General features: G+C 44.8%; 2 protein-coding genes across 3 annotated transcripts in view; both read left to right on the top strand.

Moving 5' to 3' along the window:
• LOC146980516 (uncharacterized) overlaps nucleotides 1–22,324 on the top strand; it is a 528,771-nt gene that overhangs the window by 210,569 nt on the left and 295,878 nt on the right. The gene's annotated exons all lie outside the window — the stretch shown is intronic.
• LOC146980621 (bromodomain-containing protein 3-like) lies at nucleotides 1,073–21,754 on the top strand. 2 transcript variants are annotated; one of them, XM_085785725.1, is made up of 11 exons: nucleotides 1,073–1,246; nucleotides 2,517–2,628; nucleotides 2,725–2,862; nucleotides 5,146–5,293; nucleotides 7,842–8,011; nucleotides 9,675–10,106; nucleotides 12,200–12,328; nucleotides 15,144–15,326; nucleotides 16,770–17,002; nucleotides 18,479–18,777; nucleotides 21,574–21,754. In XM_085785725.1, exons 1-11 carry the CDS (start codon nucleotides 1,155–1,157, stop codon nucleotides 21,690–21,692), a joined length of 2,055 nt encoding a protein of 684 aa, XP_085641851.1. In that variant the 5' UTR covers nucleotides 1,073–1,154; the 3' UTR covers nucleotides 21,693–21,754. The 2 variants fall into 2 exon arrangements, with proteins under 2 accessions (XP_085641851.1, XP_085641850.1); XM_085785724.1 differs by having other exon boundaries at nucleotides 15,144–15,350.

Genomic DNA, 22,324 nt, shown 5'->3' with positions numbered 1-22,324 from the left:
ATTAATATGAAACTTTTTTATTGTCGCGGAATTTTTGATTCTGCCGATGGATAAACTCCTCGTTGTCCCTTTAAGTTTCTTTTAATCGTCAGAATGACATGGAACGTAAATGTTACACAAGTATTAACACACCTGTAATTATGTGTTGTGCTGATCTGCCGATGTGGTCCCATCATCTTTTTTGGAGAGCGGCGGTATTTAGGAATCTTTAGGATTAATTAATTGTAACGTTTAATACCGTGGTTAAAGGAGAATTCCGGTCATTTTTGGCCCCTGAATCGTTTTCGTGATGGTCACCCAGTGTTGGGGGGAGCAAAAAACGCGACTAAAATTGATGCAGGCAAAACGGAGTTACCATGGCTACCCGGCGCTAGGGATAGCCACAACGCTAACCCACGGGAGCAATTCTTTCAACCACAACAAACACTCAGAAAACAATCAGATATCTCTGGTACATGACTGGAATCCTTAGAGACACCACTGAACTCATATAGTGTAGAGTAGAAACAGTATAAACTTTGTGTTTCTGCATGTAGTCCCTCACCTCAGATAGCCCAACTCTGAAACATCCCAGAAAGACATTACTATCCCATCACAGAGAGAAACTAACACTTTGTCCTTGTTGTGATGATTTCTTTACAGAAATAAACGGTCGGAGATATTCTGGACATTACCACTGCACTGCTCCACCGTTTATTTTAACTTTGCCTGTATCAACCTGCCTGTATCAACTTTAGTCGCATTTTTTGCTCCAACCAACACTGGGTGACCATCGGGACAACGATTTAGGGGTTCAAAATGACCGAAATTCTCCTTTAATGGTGAAACCGAGTAACGGAGACATCCCGAGCCCGTGTGTTGAAGGATGAGTTGACTAACTGTCTCTGTGTCTGTGTCTGTTTCTCAGGTCGTGCGATGGGAGTTTGTCTCCTGGAGGGAAACATCGAGCTGAAGCTTCAACGCCAACCACACCTGAGCTGAACACACACACACACACGCTCACACACTCACACACACACACACACTCACACACACACACACACACACACACACACACACACACACACACACCCTCGGACCACAGAGGGAGTTTTTTCACCTTCAGGTTAGACACTGTCGCCCCACGGTGCATCGCTGCGTCACCGCCGTCCACCATGTCGGACGCCCCCGAGGCTGCGCCCCCCAGCCCCCCCACCCTCACCAACCCAGCGCCGCCTGAGGTCACCAACCCCACCAAACCTGGCAGGTAGGTCACCTGTACGGAGAGGTGTGAGGTGTTTTATTTTCTCCCAATTCCGCTTTTTCCATTTTAATTTTTCGAAATTTTAGTTTTTTTTTTTAAACTTTTACTTCTATTTTCCAACCAAAAAGACTGTGTTTTTAATGTTAATGACTTAAATGTACACAAATTAAATAGAAATTACTTAAAATGTATTGAGGTAACAAACAAACAACACTTTTCCTCCAGACCTTAAAGGGATAGTTCAACATTTTGTCAAATTGGCCCATTGCCATAATCCCTATAGTCATAGCAGTAGGTTCGTGGGCGCATGACGTCTGTCCGACTACCCATTTCTCCGATCATACATTTCTTTATTTTTGCGTCCATTAGTCCGACCTCCCATTTCTCTGACTTAAGTAGCCCTAACTCTTAACCTTACCCTAAACCTAACCTTAACACTGTAGAGTGGGTAGTCAGAGAAATGAGCCGTCGGACTTTTGGGCAGTCGGACTGATGTATGCTCCCCTAGGTTCGTTACCTTTAAAGGTGTACAGAAATGGCCGTTTGTCCTGTTTGTCGCGCCGGGTTGTTACGAGCTGCAACACGAGTTTACCCGAGTAAAGAAAACAAATTTGATTGGTCGTTATCGAGCGGGCGGGATATTCAAAGCTTGGGGCGAGACCGAGCTCCGTGTGTGTGTGTGTCTCAGACGTTTGAATGACGGATTACGGATCCAATATCAGTGGCTGGTGAATCGTGTACAGGCTGACGTATAATCCGTGCGCCTGCATTATCCAATGCGGAAAAAAAATACCACACTTTCATCCCGGATTTACTCAAAAATAGAATTTTGCACAAAATTTGGCCTACATCGTCTGAAAGATGAGTTATTACATTAATTTTATGACCCAGAGTGGGCTCAAAATTCAATTTTCTTTTCTGTACACCTTTAATTGTCGGTGCAAGCTATTTTTAGTACGGCGGAGCAGAGCCGTGAGCTGCTCAGAGCTACGCTACGGAGGCTCATTATGGGATTTCTTGGTTTCCCTCATCAAATACACAATCCAACAACTCCACAACGCTCTGGTGGACAAGTTGTGAGCTGCACATTCACCACGCTATGAGATAATAACACAACGTTACCACACAGAGTTGTTGTAGAGGGAAATACAGAGACTGTTGATGAAAAACTGTCCCTGAAGGCAACGTGCATCAGCGGTTTTACATGAATTTACCTCTAAAACAACTCTAATTTGTTTATTAAGTCTTGATGATCTGTGTGTGTCTCCTTTAGGAAAACCAACCAGCTGCAGTACATGCAGAACGTGGTGGTGAAGACTCTGTGGAAACATCAGTTTGCTTGGCCCTTCTACCAACCAGTGGACGCCATCAAGCTCTGCCTGGCGGTCAGTCTCTTATACACACACACTCTACACAATCACACACTAACACACACGCCTGTCTGTGGTCCTGATGCTGAGCTTGACCCTCCGTGTTTCCAGGACTACCACAAGGTGATCAAGAACCCAATGGACATGGGAACCATCAAGAAGCGTCTGGAGAACAACTACTACTGGAGCGCCAGTGAGGCCATGCAGGACTTCAACACCATGTTCACCAACTGTTACATCTACAACAAGGTAAACACTAGGGCTGCAACTAGCCATTATCTTCATTATCCATTAGTCTGTCGATTATTTAAAGGGTTAATCGATTAGTTGTTTGGTCAGTAGAATGTTTATTTAGGAGACCAGCAGACCGTGACTCCGCCCCCTTTAGGGGACCAACAGACCGTGACTCCGCCCCCTTTAGGGGACCAGCAGACCGTGACTCCGCCCCCTTTAGGAGACCAGCAGACCGTGACTCCGCCCCCTTTAGGAGACCAACAGACCATGACTCCGCCCCCTTTAGGAGACCAACAGACCATGACTCCGCCCCCTTTAGGAGACCAACAGACCATGACTCCGCCCCCTTTAGGAGACCAACAGACCATGACTCCGCCCCCTTTAGGAGACCAACAGACCATGACTCCGCCCCCTTTAGGAGACCAACAGACCATGACTCCGCCCCCTTTAGGAGACCAACAGACCATGACTCTGCCCCCTTTAGGAGACCAACAGACCATGACTCCGCCCCCTTTAGGACACCAACAGACCATGACTCTGCCCCCTTTAGGAGACCAGCAGACCGTGACTCCGCCCCCTTTAGGACACCAACAGCCCATGACTCTGCCTTCTTTAAGAGACCAAAAGACTGTGACTCCGCCCCCTTTAGGAGACCAACAGACCATAACTCTGCCCCCTTTAGGACACCAACAGACCATGACTCCGCCCCCTTTAGGACACCTACAGACCGTGACTCCGCCCCCTTTAGGACACTTACAGACCCCCTTTAAGACACCTACAGACCGTGACTCCACCCCCTTTAGGACACTTACAGACCTCCTTTAGGAGACCAACAGACCATGGCTCCGCCCCCTTTAGGACACCTACAGACCATGACTCCGCCCCCTTTAGGACACCTACAGACCCCCTTTAGGACACCAACAGCCCATGACCCCGCCCCCTTTAGGACACCTACAGACCCCCTTTAGGACACCAACAGCCCATGACTCCGCCCCCTTTAGGACACCAATAGCCCATGACTCTGCCCCCTTTAGGAGACCAAGAGACCGTGACTCCGCCCCCTTTAGGAGACCAACAGACCATGACTCCGCCCCCTTTAGGACACCAATAGCCCATGACTCTGCCCCCTTTAGGAGACCAAGAGACCGTGACTCCGCCCCCTTTAGGAAACCAACAGACCATGGCTCCGCCCCCTTTAGGACACCTACAGACCGTGACTCCGCCCCCTTTAGGACACCTACAGACCCCCTTTAGGACACCTACAGACCGTGACTCCGCCCTCCTTTAGGACACCTACAGACCCCCTTTAGGACACCAACACACCATGACTCCGCCCCCTTTAGGACACCAACACACCATGACTCCACCCCCTGTAGGACACCAACACACCATGACTCCGCCCCCTTTAGGACACCAACACACCGTGACTCCCCCGCCTTTAGGAGACCAGCAGACCATGACTCCGCCCCCTTTAGGAGACCGGCAGACCGTGACTCCGCCCCTTTTAGGAGACCAGCAGACCGTGACTCCCCCCCCTTTAGGAGACCGGCAGACCGTGACTCCGCCCCTTTTAGGAGACCAGCAGACCATGACTCCGCCCCCTTTAGGAGACAGCAGACCATGGCTCCGCCCCCTTTAGAGACAATATTCAATGACTCCGCCCCCTTTAGGAGACCAGCAGACCGTGACTCCGCCCCCTTTAGGAGACCGGCAGACCGTGACTCCGCCCCCTTTAGGAGACCGGCAGACCGTGACTCCGCCCCCTTTAGGAGACCAGCAGACCGTGACTCCGCCCCCTTTAGGAGACCAGCAGACCGTGACTCCGCCCCCTTTAGGAGACAAGGAGACCGTGACTCCACCCCCTTTAGGAGACTAGCAGACCGTGACTCCGCCCCCTTTAGGAGACAACATTCAATGACTCCGCCCCCTTTAGGACACCAGCAGACCATGACTCCGCCCCCTTTAGGAGACCAGCAGACCATGACTCCGCCCCCTTTAGAGACCAGCAGACAATGACTCCACCCCCCAGATTTCCAAATCAGAAGGAAATTAACTTTGTTCAAACAAACATTTGCAAACGCCCGCCGTAATTATTGAACTAATCTACGTCATGTTAAATCTGACTGTTAGCTGTGTATATATGTTATCATAAGCAAATACAAATATCTCACTTTCCTCTGACGACAACTTTTATAAATCGTTCACAACACGAGACAGGAAGTTTAGCTGTATGGGCCATCTTGGTCTATAGAGGATCTCACATCATCCTGACCTGTGACCTCTGACCTCTGACCTCAGCCCACAGACGACATCGTGCTCATGGCTCAGGCTCTGGAGAAGATCTTCCTGCAGAAAGTGGCTCAGATGCCTCAGGAGGAAGTGGCTCTGCTGCCGCCGGCGCCCAAGGGGAAGAACAAGAGCAAGCAGCCGACCGCTCCCACTACAGGTAATACTGTGATACTGTTAATAATACTGTAATACTGTTAGTAATATTCTAATTCTACTGTAGTACTGCCGCTCCTACTACAGGTATGTACCAAACTACTGTAATACTACTGTAGATCAGTGCCGTCAGAACAAACTTCGTTATTCAAAGAGAATTGTAATTTATTTTATTACATAAGAACATTTGAAGGTGGAAACTGTTGTTCCAACGTGTTTCTTCCACAACAACGCAATTAACGTCGTGACGTTTGGGGGAGTAAACATGTTGATAAAACTGAAACTACCTAATAATAAGCTGGTATAGGTGAATAAAATGAGAAAAATAATTTAATAAAAACATAAAAAATGTGAATATTTAACATAAGAAACGTTAGAAATTTGAATCGCGTTTGGGGGGAAGATTGACAGCCCTAGTGTAGTACTACTGTAATACTATAATACTATTGTATTACTGCCGCTGCTACCACAGGTACTACCACTGAAGTACTACTGTTATACTAAACTATTGTTAATACTACTATAAAGTTAAAAGGATAACGAACGTCAGTTATCGGTTAAAATAATATCCAGACTGTGCAGGTTGACCCCTCCCCCACCCGCTCATTAACGCGTTAACATCTGAGCCGTGTCACCGGTCCGACTGGTCCGACCCAACGGACTGGACACGCTGGTTTGGGCTGGAACACACATACACACATGACTCTGGTCCTGTTGTTGGTGTCTCAGGCTCCTGTTCTCTGGTCGGAGTCAGGCTGAGATGATGCCCCCCTATGTGTGTTAAACGTGTGAGCCGAAGTCCTCCGTTCACACCAGACGCCACCAGACCAGACGGTCCACAATCCACAAGTTAGTTTGTCTCAGTCGCTGCTGAAAAAGGAGTAACAGGTGCCACATTAATGTGGATAAATGTTTGTGTTGAAATAAAGTTAAAGTTTTTTGTTAAAGCAGATATCAGTGGAATGTTTTTGTTAATATAAGTCCTAAATAGTCCTATTTTCCGTCAGCAATCACTTACATGAAGTATTTCAGCCTAAACACGAGTCTCTCCGTCACTCTGCTCTGCGGTAACCCGAGGAGAAAATTTTCCTTGTGGGATACAAGTGTTATCCAATGAGGGGAGAGAACGGCATGAAGGGCTGTGTGTGCAGCCAAGGGATGCGCGTGAATGTGGTGACGTAGCACGAGGACCAATTGATGCCTGACAAGGGCGGGGGCTGCTAACTCATGGTGCGTTCAAGGAAACTCGTACTTTGTGTTTTTCCTTCCTGTGAAGTCATACCAGTTCGATCTGGTACGAGTTCACGGGTCGGAAGTTACGAGTGGCCGTTATAGGGAACTTTCACAGACAACAGGACGGTAAAAACACGAGCTACGGGTTACCTGGAACGCTACCAAGTCGTAGTTGTGACTTGAAGCTGTAACTTACGGTTTCAAAAGCCTGCCTTGAACACAGCATTAGCCAAAACCACCGGATCGCTTACTTCTGCTTTAACTAGCACTGTTAAAGGTGTTTAATAAACATGTTAAGTGTAAATATATTCTCTTCTTTCTTGAGTCTGTTTGCTCATGCAAAATCAAACGTGATTAATATAGATTAAAAATGAATGATATTTAATCAAAATTATTCCACAGCAACCCTGTGAGTAATCTGATTAAACATTTTAATCGTTTGACAGCACTAGTTCAAACCCTAAAACGTTTTTACTAATGTAGGGCTCTATGATGATCTGTGATCACCTGCACGGGTCCAATTTTGGAAACCCGCGCCCGCCCCACCCGTAGGTTTTTAAGCCCGTGTCCCGACGCGTCATCGTGATTATTTCTGACTTCAACCCGTTAACCGACCCGCTGCCCGTGAGATCGCCGTCATCACCGCCGACAACGGGGTAGCCTATAGCCGTACTCTTTAGCAAAAAAAAAGAAAAAGAAAAAGCCGTACTCTTTCGCGACTATTTCCGGAACGGAGAATGATAGAGACGTAATTCTTTTTTTAATGAAAGCAGGACACTTCAGCCTTTACATTGATCCCATCGGTGTGTTTGTAGCTTTTACCCAGAAGCCGAGCAGTCAAGCCATGATGACAGGCTAAGTAAACTCCAACGGGAAAGCTTTGAGCGGGTCACACGAGCGGCCAAAGATCGTTTATTTACATCAAGATGGTTACTATGCTCTGTTGTTGCCGTGTGTGATAAAAAATGATTTGCTACGCTGGTTCGTGCAGCTGCGCGTGAGTTTTCCTCTGTAGACCTACACATACACATTCACCCGCGTTCATGTGAGTTCCGCCCGTGCCCGACCCGTGAATTTACACGAGACAGTTGATCCACCCATTGAACACCGTTTTTGCGGGAAACTCTGGATCACGGAATCGGCCATTAGCACGAAATCTATTTTTAACGCTGAGTATTGTGGAATTTGAGATAACTTAGAACTTATATCTGAACTTATGAACTCCAGCTGTTTGTCCTGTTACAGGTGTGTGTTCTCCAGCGTTGCCGTGGTAACAGGCGTGTGCTAACCGTGTCTCTCTCTCTCTCTCTGTGTGTCAGTGAGTCAACAGGCCGAGTCCTCAGCCTCCCCTCCCCCCTCCTACCCCTCCCCCTCCCCCTCTCAGACGCCCGTCATCTCCACCACGCCCACACCGGTCCCGGCCACGCCGCCCGTCGCCGCCCCGCAGCCCACGGCAACCATGATGCCGTCTGCACAGCCTGTTGTCAAGGTAACAATCTTACTTTACTTTATTTTTTTGGTGTGTGATCAGATGTTTTATTAGAGTTTTAAAGGGTTCTTTGTCCATCAGCAGCACAGTAACAAGATAGACACGTTGAAACACTAAACACAAAGCCAATTGACCTCTGGCTAAGTCCCGCCCCCTCCACTCACTCAGACAAACAGTCAACATTGGGTGACAGTTGCTATGGCAACAGCTGTCACAGTAGAGACATTTCACAGGAGAGACAGAAAGATTAAATATCATCTGGAAGTCACCGAAACTTCACTTAGCTTTACTGCTATGGCTGTCGGTCGCCGCGAAACGCCGATAGCTAACTTCTGTTAGCCTGTCTATGGAGTTTTACATTATACGTTAGCATTAAGCTAGCAGACTTTATGCTTAGTTGTGATACTGGCTAACATCTAAACATCTCTGACAATATGTTGCCTCAAATGCGTTGTTGACTTAACTTAGAACAGATGTAGACATCCTTGTTAAGTTTATCCAGGTTTAGTTGGTGTGGTGGTCTACTGCATAACTTTATCCAGAGCAGACACTTCTCTCGGTTGAGATGTGGTTTAGGAAAATGTAAAAAAATCCCCCCCGTGGCCTCTCAGGATACCTAGTGTCAGAGTTGCTTGTACCCCATGAACACCGTTTGACCATTTTAAACTTAAAATGTCAAGAAAAAACATATAAAAACCAATGAAAACTGACTAACTGCAATGCATTTCAACGGACGTGGAAGCAGAGAATGTCCCAGTGTATGGGCTAGCTATGAGCACTGTGATTGGCTCATCGCGTTTGGGGGCGTGGCTTAGCCCTATAGGACGAATCACCTTGTTGTTTACAACTACTTCCTGGTAGAAAACCAGCATGAGAACAATAGTGACGGACGAGAGTTTCGCCATATATATCTACTTTTTCATGTCACTATTTCACCGTTTAGACTAATCTGATGTTTGTAAAGTTTATAAAACCAGTGATTGGACAAACATTACTATTTATGTGTGCACATTTTTGTAATTAGTCATGGTTATCATAGATTAGCCGGGCTAACGGTTAGCTACCTGTTTAACTTTAATAACTCAGTGACTCAATAAACGCTCCATGAAGAAATATTTTCTCCAGCGGATATCTGAGTTCCAACATGACTGAGCTAACTGGAGTAGTTTCATGTCGTGTCCCACAACGGGAGGGTTTTAACAGCTGACGTCCTGCTGTTAGCTTAGCTACCGCCGTTAGCTTAGCTACCGTTAGCTTAGCTACCGCCGTTAGCTTAGCTACCGTTAGCTTAGCTACCATTAGCTGTCCCTGTCAGCTGCAGCCACTGATGTTTTCTAGACACCGTGATTCCCCCAAACTGAATAAATACAACACATAGCAACACAAAACACACACACAGAAATAGTAATGTTTCTTCAATCATTTCAGATTTGTCTAAACGGTGATAGGGCGTGAAAAATATGATATATAGCTAAACTCTCGTTCGTTACTATTGATCTCATTCAAATTACAGCTGGTTTTCTACCAGGAAGTAGAATGTAAACAACAAGGAGATTCGGTCTATTAGTTAGTTTTGTTTTGTTTTCACTGCTCACACATGTTTGAGATAAAGATTTAAATCAGTCAATAGCTAACGCTAACCCCCCCCCCTCGTCTCTAACAGAAGAAAGGCGTGAAGAGGAAAGCTGACACCACGACCCCCACCACCTCCGCCATCTCCGCCGGCCGCGCCGACTCTCCGTCCGCTCAGGACAACAAGTCGGGGAAACTGGGCTCGTCCCGCCGCGAGGCCGCCGCCCGGCCCGCCAAGACCCGGCGCGAGACCAGCGAGGAGGTGGCGGGCGGCGAGGTGGTGGGGGGCGGCGGCGGCGGGGGGGGAGGAGGGGGAGGAGGAGGAGGGGGAGGAGCCATGGGGAGGAAGAGCGGGAAGCTGGGCGAGCAGATGAAGCACTGCGACGCCATCCTGAAGGAGATGCTGTCGAAGAAGCACGCCGCGTACGCCTGGCCCTTCTACAAGCCGGTGGACGCCGAGGCGCTGGAGCTGCACGACTACCACGACATCATCAAACACCCCATGGACCTCAGCACCGTCCGGGTAACGCTCGCACCACATCATCACACAAGTTTATCACTCAAATTAAGACAAATATTTTTTTATACTACAAGTTTTGTCAAATGTTATGTTTAAATATGTAAATGAGGCGATATCTGATGAAATATGCGCTAATTTGCATACATTTCCAGAACAGAAATCTGAACAATGGATAAAGCTGCTTTGTTTTATTTACCGTAGATGACCAAATAGCCGCCCGCGTGCAAATACGCGCCTGTGCTCTAATAGCCGCCGGGGTCCGACCTCATTTGGCAAAATAAACGCCGGTTCAATTAAACGCCCGGGCGATTAAGTGTTTACCATAGCCATGCACAGAAAACAAAAGTTTTTTTTTAACAGCACCGGCTCTCACCTCTTCTGTCAGTCAGCCCCTCCTCTCGCTCTCTCTCTCGCATGCAGGCGCACACACAGACACACACACACACACACACACACAGGCGTGCTAGACTGAGGGATATAGATAAATGCGCTAATGTACAGTGTTGAAATGACCGCGATCGACCCCCCCTTCCGTTATCATTCATAACACTGCTCTGATCAGCTCCCTGTGTCGCGGTTACACAGACAAACTGTCTTTGTATTTATTGTCTGATGTCAATAAAGATGCGTCGGGGGAAAAAGTAGTTTTGTTCCAGTGTTCCTATGGTGACCTCCTTGTTCTTTGCATGATGGTCTGGTGCTGCTCATTGCAAAAATAAATTGTAGCCTGTTGCAAATACGCGCCTGGTTCTTATAAACGCCTCGATTTAGCATATTAAACGCCCGGGCTAATAAATGGTCATCTACGGTAGTTGACATATTAGAGTCTTTAGTTTTTCCAGAGGAGGATTGTGGATATCTCTTTTTATCACTCTGTAAATGAGAAAATACTGTCACCAGCCCTAAAACATCTAATGTCTCCATGTTTTTAGTAATAAAATGTTGTATAAATGAGGCTGTGAATGATACATCAACAATCCCCTCTGATGATGTCGTGGTAGTAGGTTTTTACAAACACCCCATGGACCTCAGCACCGTCCGGGTAACGCACGACATCATCACACACCGCCATGACATCACACAGCCAGTCAGCACGACACCACTAGCAGCTTAGAGATTAGAGATTAAATTGTAGGGTAGTTCAACATTTAGTCAAATTGGCCCATTGCCATAATCCCTATAGTCAAGCTGTTTTTAGAACGGCGGAGCAGAGCCGTGAGCTGCTCAGAGCTACGCTACAGAGGCTCATTATGGGATTTCTTGGTTTCCCTCATCAAACTCATCAAATACACAATCCAACAACTCCACAACGCTCTGGTGGACAAGTTGTGAGCTGCACATTCACCACGCTATGAGATAATAACACAACGTTACCACACAGAGTTGTTTTAGAGGGAAATACATGCAAAACCGCTGATGCACGTTGCCTTCAGGGACAGTTTTTCATCATCAGTCTCTGTATTTACCTCTAAAATGCAAATAAAATGTTAAAAAATGTTGAAAAACATCAATCGGTGTTCCCCAAACCACCAGACGACGTCCTCGTTTTGTCCACAAACCAGAGAGAGACTCAGTTTATCGTCATAAAGGAACAAAGAAACCTGAAATATTCACATTGAAGAAGCTGGAATCAGAGAATCTGGAGCTTTTTTTTCTTTAGAAACTACTCAAACTGAGTATTAGATTATCAGAATAGGTTAATTATTTGATTAGCTAATTGTTGCAGCTGTGATTTAATTTCCTTTATTTGATCATATGTGCAAATAAAACAAGCAGAGATTGGTTTATACATTCATTTGCTTTAGGTTTTTTTGAATAATCAAACGGTAGCAATAGGCTGAAGCTGTTAAGCCCCTGAATCTGACTAAAGGTCCAGTGTGTAATAATTAACAAAGTTTATTGGCAAAATCTGAATTAGTATCAGTGTATAATCTCTATAAAATAGAATCTGTTTGGTTTTCGTAGCCTTATAATTACAGAGAGAGAGTTAGTCTCTGGTGGCGAGGAGAGGAAGAGCAGCGACGTTTGACTGGTCGTCAGTGAAGCTTTGACCTTTGACCCTTGTGTTTCTCTCTGTCTCTCTCTCTCCTCCTCAGAAAAAGATGGATAAAGGAGAATACACCGACCCCCAGAGTTTTGCCACCGACGTCAGGTTAATGTTCTCTAACTGTTACAAGTACAACCCTCCAGACCACGAGGTGGTGGCCATGGCTCGCAAGCTGCAGGTACGTCACCGCTCCACCACGCTCCAGCAGGGTTAGGTTAGGGGGGGAAGAATCCATTATTGGATGGACGATTATTAAGTTTACAAAAATCGACGAGTATTGCGTTTTTTGTGTTTTTTTTTCATCATGAAACAAACCATTCATACAACATGACAGGAAGAACGGCTTCTCGCTCCCATGTTAAACAAATGGTTTCTCATGAAAGTGACAAATAAACTGAATTGAATTGAAACCAGGGAATACGTTTCTGTTCGTGTCCGTAGCGGTTTAGCAAACTCTCGACTAGGGATGTGCACGGTTACCAGAGTAGGTTAACTGCTATCCGGTTATGAATTTATTACCCGGTTAACCTAGGATTAAAAAAAACAGCACGTTAGAGCAACAGTCTAGTGTCGGATCAAACTACATCATCATGCCATCATGGTTCAGCTTTTTGTTGTGTTAAACAGTTTCGGATCAAGCAATGTGATTTTCTGCTGTATAAAAGCGTTTTTGGATCGAGCCTCGGACTTTCAAACCTTTTACAATAATCTGTGGTGGTTCCCTCGGAGACGACAGGTGTCATCAAGTCTGGTAGAAAATCTGCTGCTTTCAGTTTACAAACATTGTGAAACCTTCCCAGTTATTTCCTGAGACGATGCGAGGCCGAGAGGAGCGAAGGCACCAACATGTAGTGGACTAATCAATAAGCACCGCTAATGATTTAAAAAAAAGAAAAAAGTTTTCTCCTCCGAGGCCGCGGCATAAAGATGCACATCTGCCCCGTATGTGCATCTTAAACTCCATCTCTACTCTTATTATCCAGCTGATGTTTAGTCTGACGACGCTGTGAGTCAGTGATGCGACTGTCTGACGGACAGAGAGCATTTATGCCCCGGCTGCGCTCTGTCCGTCAGACATGACCTCATTTTATTATTTATTACAGTAATCGGTTACCCGGTTACAACCAGGTTAGGATACTCGGTTAGAAAATTATTCTAAATGCCCATCCCTAGTCTCGACCACAGGACACGTTACGTCTACGTCTCCATAGCAGCTGGTAATGGAGGTCACATGATCACAGGAAACTACACGTTAACGCAGCGCTTCACAACCTTCTGGCGACCGCGTCAATCAAGTTGCACCAGCTCAGATATTTGTATTAGGGCCGGGACTCGATTAAAAAAATTAATCGAATTAATTAGAGGCTTTGTAATGAATTAATCGCAATTAATCGCAATTAATAGCTCTGAGGGTGAAGTCCTGTCATAATGAGATGAGCTGCACCTGTGACAGTGACAGGTCATAGATATAGCGCTGCAGCTGAGCAATTAGCGCTATATAGCGCTTTTAGCGTGCGCCGTGTCTGTGTGTCTATGTGCAGGCAGAGATCAGAGATGGTGTTTTAAATAACCATGCTAGCGTTTCACCAGCTCTCATCTCCGCCAGTCAGCCTCTCAAACTGCCGCCTCTCTCGCGTGCGGGCGCACCGCACGTAGACACACGTGAGGAAAAAAAATTGAAAAAAAAAAATCATTTTTTTTTTAATAAGTGCGATTAAAATGCGTTAATTTTTTTAGCGCTTTAATTTTTGTGTAATTAATTAATCGTAATTAACGCGTTAAAGTCCCGGCCCTAATTTGTATATGCTGCATTTTATTTGAAGTGAAAGTATAGAATACAGTTGTTGAAAGAAGGAAAGAAGGAAAGAAGGAAGGAAGGATGGAGGAAGGGAACAGACTGGGTCAGTTTGACCCAGAAGGACAACAGGAGGGTTAAGTAATTCAGCAGCTGACTGTTTATTAATGGTGCAATAAGTTTGTGGTGTATTTTTTTTGGTTTTACTGTTACTGTCAAATGGAAAAACAATAATCAATAATCGTCATTAATCGAATGGAATCTGGAAATGGGACCGTTCGACCAGCCCGACCCCCCTCCTCTGTTTCTCCTCAGGACGTGTTTGAGATGCGTTTCGCTAAGACCCCCGACGCAAACTAACAATTATTTTCATCATCAATTAATCTGTCGATTATTTAAACGATTAATCGATTAGTTGTTTGGTCCATAAAATGTTATAAAATGTCTAAAAACATCAACCAGTGTTTCTCAAACCACCAGACATCGTCCTCTAATGTCTTGTTTTGTCCACAAACCAAAGAGAGACTCAGTTTATTGCATAAAGGGACAAAGAAACCAGAAATATTCACATTTAAGAAGCTGGAATCAGAGAATCTGGACTTTTTTTCCTTCAAAAAACTACTCAAACTGATTATTAGATTATCAGAATAGTTTAATTAATCGATTAATTGTTGCAGCTCTGATTTAATTTCCTTTATTTGATCATATGTGCAAATAAAACAAGCAGAGATCGGCCTATGCATTCATTTGCGTTTGGTTTTATGAATAATCCAACGGTAGCAATAGGCTGAATCTGATTAAAGGTCCAGTGTGTGATAATTAACGAGGTTTATTGGCAAAATCTGAATTAGTATAAGTGTATAATCTCTAAAAACTACTCAAACTGATTAATAGATTATCAGAATAGATGATGATTGATTTAAGAATTGATTATTGTTCGATTAATTGTTGCAGCTCTCCTTTATTTGATCATATGTGCAAATAAAACAAGCAGAGATCGGCCTATGCATTCATTTGCGTTTGGTTTTATGAATCCAACGGTAGCAATAGGCTGAATCAGATTAAAGGTCCAGTGTGTGATAATTAACGAGGTTTAAGTGTGTAATCTGATTAAAGGTCCAGTGTGTGATAATTAACGAGGTTTATTGTCAGAATCTGAATGAGTGTATAAGTGTGTAATGGCTGTGTTTCTCGTCAGGACGTGTTTGAGATGCGTTTCGCTAAGATCCCTGACGAGGGTCTGGAGACGTCGGTGCCCTCCACGACGCCGCTGGTCAGTAAAAGCACCGCCTCCTCTGACAGCAGCAACAACTCCTCCTCCGACGAATCATCCGACTCCGAGGAGGAGCGAGCCACGCGATTGGCCGAGCTACAGGAGCAGGTTGGTGCTGCCGAGCAATCACAGGTCAAGAACATCCTGGTTTTCTTCCTCTAATATTGAGATTCAATCAGTCAGAGATGATGTAATGTTACGGAAGCGTGTTGCATTCACTTGAATAAAAAAAATAAATCCGGTTTTTCTGAGTAATTTTTTTTTTTTTTGTCTGTTTTTCAAGGTATTTTTTTCTGTTTTTCGGACTAATTTTTTTTCTGATCTGTTTTTATGTTCGTTTTCTTTCCCTGTTTTTGACTAATTTTTTTCTGTTTTTCGTCTATTCCTCATTTATATACAGTCTATGGTCGACTCCTTCCCTGCTACATGAAGCATTAGGCTTACAATAGAAGGATAAAGTCTAAAACATAACCGGAGTATCATACCCTGTGTGTAACTAATCACATGCCTTAATTGACCTCTGGCTAAGCCACGCCCCCAAACGTGATGAGCCAATCACAGTGCTCATAGCTAGCCCATACACTCGGACATTCTCTGCTTCCACGTCCATTGAAATGCATTGCAGTTAGTCAGTTTTCATCCGTTTTTATATGTTTTTTCTTGACATTTTAAGTTTAAAATGGTCAAACGGTGTTCATGGGGTACATGCAACTCTGACACTAGGTATCCTGAGAGGCTGGGGGCCACGGGGGGGATTTTTTTACCTTTTCCTAAACCACATCTCAACCCAGAGAAGTGTCTGCTCTGGATAAAGTTATGCAGTAGACCACAACACCAACTAAACCTGGATAAACTTAACAAGGATGTCTACATCCGTTCTAAGTTAAGTCAACAACGTATTTGAGGCAACATATTGTCAGAGATGTTTAGATGTTAGCCAGCATCACAACTAAGCATAAAGTCCGCTAGCTTAATGCTAACGTATAATGTAAAACTCCATAGACAGGCTAACAGAAATTAGCCCGTCGCTATCGGCGTTTCGTGGCAACCGACAGCCATAGCAGTGAAGCTAAGTGAAGTTTTGGTGACTTTGAGATGATATTTAATCTTTCTGTCTCCTCCTGTGAAATGTCTCTACTGTGACAGCTGTTGCCATAGCAACTGTGACCGAATAATCCAGGTGTGTCTGACCATTGTTGTGAGGTCGTCAGACACACCTCGGCAATATCGTAGAATCGCAATTTCAATCGAATCGCCATCCAAAAAATCGTAGAAGAATCGAATCGGGAGAAAAGCGTATCGTCCCAGCCCTAATCAATAAAACGGGAAAATTACTCAGAAAAACAGATTTTAAAAAAATTACTCAGAAAAAACGTTTTTCTTTTTTCTTTTTCAAGTGAATGCAATACGCTTCCGTATAATGTGATGATGTTTGACAAATTAACGTTGATCTGCACATTGATTTTAGCGTTGAGCTGTCATTGGCCCGTGGCAGGCCCTCCCGAGGTGTTGATCAGGCGACAGGTATTGATTATTAGTTTATTCCACCAGTTGAAGGCGGTGCACGAGCAGCTGGCTGTCCTGTCCCAGGCTCCCGTCAGCAAGCCAAAGAAGAAGAAAGAGAAGAAAGACAAGGAGAAGAAGAAAGACAAAGACAAAGACAAAGGGAACAAGGGAAAGATGGAGGAAGAGAAGAAGCCCAAGACCGCCGCCCAACAGCCCAAACCAGCCAATCAGAAGAAGGCGCCGGCCAGGAAAGCCAACAGCACAGTGACCGCCACCAGGTATAATACCTAGATTTTATTTTTATTTTTTATTTTTTTGCATTCAGGTGAAATGGGGCAGACGTCAGACAGACAACAGACGCTGCATGTAACAGGATAAACAAGCGTCTATGTAAACAAGTGGTGTCCGTGACAACATGTTGTCATGGTGATGTGGTATTGTTTTAGTAAAATGACATCCGGTTGGTTTGCTGACGGCCGTCTGCCTGACTGCACCTGAATGCAACACCGGTGCCTCCGTCCTTCCTCACACTACACAGTGGTGACAGTTTTAACAGGCCGTTTCCATGGTTACCTACGGTCACGATGCAACATGGCCGCCTCGGTTCGGTGCGTCGCCCACTTATGTATTTGTAACGACTTGTAACAACTCATTCTAAGGAACCAGAAAGCTTTACTTTGGATGCAGCTGTGATTCACCTTCAGTCAAATACGGATTTATGAAAGACAGGTTTGATTTTTGATCATAAAAATACAAATAAGTTACAGACTGGGGCTTTAAATTTCACCCATAAAGGTCTTAAAACGTCTTGAATTTGAGCTGGTGAAACCTGCAGAGACCCTGGTTTCCGTTACTATTCAGGGATGCAAACAGCTGAAAAGCAAAACTCGCTTTTTCAATTAGGTGACTTGTGTGAATCGTTCAGATCCGAAGAGTTTTTGTTTTTGGGAGGGGGGGGGTCTCAGCGTCTCAGCTGGGGTCAGTAAATTGTTTTTCTAACAGGCTGACAGACCCCTTGGTCGCACTGCACGCGGAAGTTGTGCGCGCACACTGCGCGCGGCTTCTCAGGCGCTTGGGTGGTCGCACTGGGAGCTACTTCTCCTCTTCTCTCCGCGCCGGTCAGACATCGACTGCAGTCGTTCATACTCGTATTCACTCGGTTTTCCACACACACACATTTTAAACGTGTGTGTGTGTGTGTGTCTCATGTGCAGACGCAATGCTCAAATATGTTTAGATGGACAAGCAACAACTTAATTAATCATCATTTAATTATTTTATTTTGAAAATTGACCGGATTCTCTCACCTTTTCTGTGCCCGACTTCCTGTCTGGTACGATCCGGTCTATCCAGCTTGACAGACGGCGCCCTCGGCGCACGCGGCTCGCGTGAAAAATAGAAATGAACCGATCTGAAGCGCTGCAGGCGCGCGCACTGCGCTCCACAGCGCGAGATGTGCGACCAGGCAGACCGGTTAACATGTGCGCCGATCTGAAACTGCCTCCGCTCCAGGGCGCTGCGCTTCGGTTCCGCGTCCAGTGCGTCCAGGCTGAGAGACAATCACGTGAAACTGAGGTGAACTCATTCATGGTCTCTGATTATACTGGTAACAGCCGACCTCCAATGTAGACGCGCGACATGCGCGCTCATTAATCCCTGACTATTGCAGGCGATAGATATAAATCTCTGAGAGCTGCAGCTTCCAGACTCCTGACCGACGCCGGCTCACTTCATCTCACTCTCCTGTTTCCTAGGCAACCGAAAAAAGGCGGCAAGACTTCGGCCGGGGGCTCGGCCAACGGCGACGACGGCGAGGAGTCGTCCCTGCCGATGTCGTACGACGAGAAGCGGCAGCTGAGCCTGGACATCAACCGGCTGCCGGGGGAGAAGCTGGGGCGCGTGGTCCACATCATCCAGTCCAGAGAGCCGTCGCTCCGAGACTCCAACCCCGACGAGATCGAGATCGACTTCGAGACGCTCAAACCCTCCACGCTCAGAGAGCTGGAGCGCTACGTCAAGTCCTGTCTGCAGAAGAAGCAGAGGAAGCTACTGCGTAAGTCTGAATAATAATCAGTTACTCAGGTTGTTGCTTATTAACCATATACAGGGTTCCTACGCAAGTATGGAAAGTATGGAATTTGATTTTATACATTTCCAGGTCTGGAAAAGTATGGAAAATGGAAACTATTGTATGGAAATATATTTATCTTAATACTTATCTGGGTTTGGTCTTATCCTAAGTTATTTGGGTTAATTATTTTGTACCTAGCTACAATCTCCTGGAAAATATTTGGTGACATAATGGCATACACATTCAGAATAATGAAAACAAATTATTAATTGCATTATTTTTTTTTATATAATGCACAACTATTTACTCAAGTATCACAAATTATTTGAATTTTTTTTAAATTAGGGTCTGGAAAGCCGGTGCATATTCTCATTTGCCCAGGTCATAGTATTTCAAAGGAGGTTAAATCGAAAGCAACTGGACTTAGTTATTTGTCTTTCCTAGACAAATAACTAAGTTGAAACTGTTGCATAAAAGCAATATCACATATTGCTTAAGTAGCAAAATTAAAAGTGCCTCTTTATTAAAAACAATAGTGCAGTTAAACATGCTGCCTTTTAAATTCTAAGGAAACGGAGGCCGACAGCCAGTAGATTTGTTTAATTTTTTAAATTTTTTTTATCGATTTTGAGACATTTTATATCGATTCTGAATCAGATTAAATGAGAATTGCCATTCTTATGTAAATCGATTTTTTTCGAAAAGTCCAGTTGCTTTCGAAAAACTTTTTTTCGAAAGCAACTGGACTTAGTTATTTGTCTAGGAAAGACAAATAACTAAGTCCAGTTGCTTTCGATTTAACCTCCTTTGAAATAGGGTCTGGAAAAACTATGGAATTTGGAAATTTCAAATGTGTAGGAACCCTGCATATAGTTCCTGAGTCTTTATGAAAACCACTCAGTATGCTCCAGGGCTGCAACTAACGATTCATTTCATTATCCATTAATCTGTCGATTATTTAAACCATTAATCGATTAGTTGTTTCGTCAATAAAATGTAAAAAAAAAAAATGTCTAAAAACATCAGTCAGTGTTTCTCAAACCACCAGACGACATCGTCCTCAAATGTCTTGTTTTGTCCACAAACCAAAGAGAGACTCAGTTTATTGTCATAAAGGAACAAAGAAACCAGAAATATTCACATTGAAGAAGCTGCAATCAGAGAATCTGGACTTTTTTTCTTTAAAAAGCTCATTTGACCCACAACAAACAAACATACAGCACATCAGTCAAATACATGGCGAGTTTGTTTTCCATGCGTTTCAACTTCAAACTTCAAATTTCAAATTTAATTTCACTATCTGGTAGTTGAGAAAAGCTTTTAATTTGTGGAATAATCAATAATTAACTTTATTAACTTTATCAGTGTGACGGTTTAGACATCAGGTGCTAAATATAAATGACTGAATGAATGAATAAAAAAACACTACCTATACACTAACACTACACTAGCTAATTAGCGACTTTAGGTGGAGGCAGGCTAACACTACCTATACACTTCCAGCGTTTGAGCTAAGCTAATTAGCGACTTTAGGTAGGAGGCAGGCTAACACTACCTATACACTTCCAGCGTTTGAGCTAAGCTAATTAGCGACTTTAGGTAGGAGGCAGGCTAACACTACCTATACACTTCCAGTGTTTGAGCTAAGCTAATTAGCGACTTTAGGTGGAGGCAGGCTAACACTACCCATACACTTCCAGTGTTTGAGCTAAGCTAATTAGCGACTTTAGGTGGAGGCAGGCTAACACTACCCATACACTTCCAGCGTTTGAGCTAAGCTAATTAGCGACTTTAGGTGGAAGCAGGCTAACACTACCCATACACTTCCAGTGTTTGAGCTAAGCTAATTAGCGACTTTAGGTGGAGGCAGGCTAACACTACCCATACACTTCCAGTGTTTGAGCTAAGCTAATTAGCGACTTTAGGTGGAAGCAGGCTAACACTACCCATACACTTCCAGTGTTTGAGCTAAGCTAATTAGCGACTTTAGGTAGGAGGCAGGCTAACACTACCTATACACTTCCAGCGTTTGAGCTAAGCTAATTAGCGACTTTAGGTGGAGGCAGGCTAACACTACCTATACACTTCCAGTGTTTGAGCTAAGCTAATTAGCGACTTTAGGTGGAGGCAGGCTAACACTACCTATACACTTCCAGCGTTTGAGCTAAGCTAATTAGCGACTTTAGGTAGGAGGCAGGCTAACACTACCTATACACTTCCAGCGTTTGAGCTAAGCTAATTAGCGACTTTAGGTAGGAGGCAGGCTAACACTACCTATACACTTCCAGTGTTTGAGCTAAGCTAATTAGCGACTTTAGGTGGAGGCAGGCTAACACTACCCATACACTTCCAGTGTTTGAGCTAAGCTAATTAGCGACTTTAGGTGGAGGCAGGCTAACACTACCCATACACTTCCAGCGTTTGAGCTAAGCTAATTAGCGACTTTAGGTGGAAGCAGGCTAACACTACCCATACACTTCCAGTGTTTGAGCTAAGCTAATTAGCGACTTTAGGTGGAGGCAGGCTAACACTACCTATACACTTCCAGTGTTTGAGCTAAGCTAATTAGCGACTTTAGGTGGAGGCAGGCTAACACTACCTATACACTTCCAGTGTTTGAGCTAAGCTAATTACGGCGATACGGCTCTCTCTCCATGGTTACTGCACGCACAGTGGAAAGGATGGTGTCGTGGCTCATGCTGTTTGTTGTCTCTTATTATTATATTTATCTGTTTATTAACATCTCTCCATCTCTCCATCTCTCCCTCCCCCCTGCAGAGAAGGCAGCGGGAGGCGGAGCCTCAGGGGGCGGGGCCAGTCGGTTGAGTGGCAGCTCCTCTTCCTCCTCTGACGACAGCTCCTCAACAGGAACCTCCTCTTCCTCCGACACAGACTGAACACACACACACCATCACACACACTGTACACACACACCATCACACACACACATACATACACACACACACACACACACACACAGAGCTCTATCCACTCTACACACATACACACATACACACACAGGAACTTGGTCAAAACATTAACACACACACACACACATCCATGTAAACTTCCATCTTGAACAGACACACAAAGACAGAGACACACTCTCTGAACTTCTAACAACACACACACACACACACACACACACACACACACACACACACACACATCTATACACACACACACACACACACACACACACACACACACACACACACACACGCCCAGACTTGGAGACTGTATGTAAATAGGCTGACCTGTTTTTTAGCTCCTAGTGTTGTTTTTCTTTTCTTTTTTCTTTTTCTTTTTTTCTTTTCGTTTTGTTTTGTTCTATTTTTCCTGGAGGAACGAGAGAGAGAGAGAAGAGACGAAGAGGAAAACAGCATCGACAGAGTGAGAGAAGAGGAAGAGGAAGAGGAGGAGGAAGAGAAGAGAAGGAGGACACATTCCAGAAACATCTAGAGCATCGAGGAGGAAGAGAAGAGGAGGAGAGGAGGAGGAGAGGAAGAGGAGGAGAGGAGGAGCAGAA

The sequence above is a fragment of the Trachurus japonicus genome, chromosome 9 (genome assembly GCF_045865225.1).
Source record: "Trachurus japonicus isolate A0001 chromosome 9, Traja_1.0".
Lineage (NCBI taxonomy): Eukaryota > Metazoa > Chordata > Actinopteri > Carangiformes > Carangidae > Trachurus > Trachurus japonicus.
This window is presented reverse-complemented; position numbering and strand designations above follow the sequence as displayed.

Coding starts and splice junctions, on each gene's coding strand:
- LOC146980621 (XM_085785724.1), top strand. CDS start 1,155: ATGTCGGACGCCCCCGAGGCTGCGCCCCCCAGCCCCCCCACCCTCACC. Junction 2,863..5,145: donor ACTGTTACATCTACAACAAG/GTAAACACTAGG, acceptor CTCTGACCTCAG/CCCACAGACGACATCGTGCT. Junction 15,351..16,769: donor GTGCTGCCGAGCAATCACAG/GTCAAGAACATC, acceptor TTATTCCACCAG/TTGAAGGCGGTGCACGAGCA.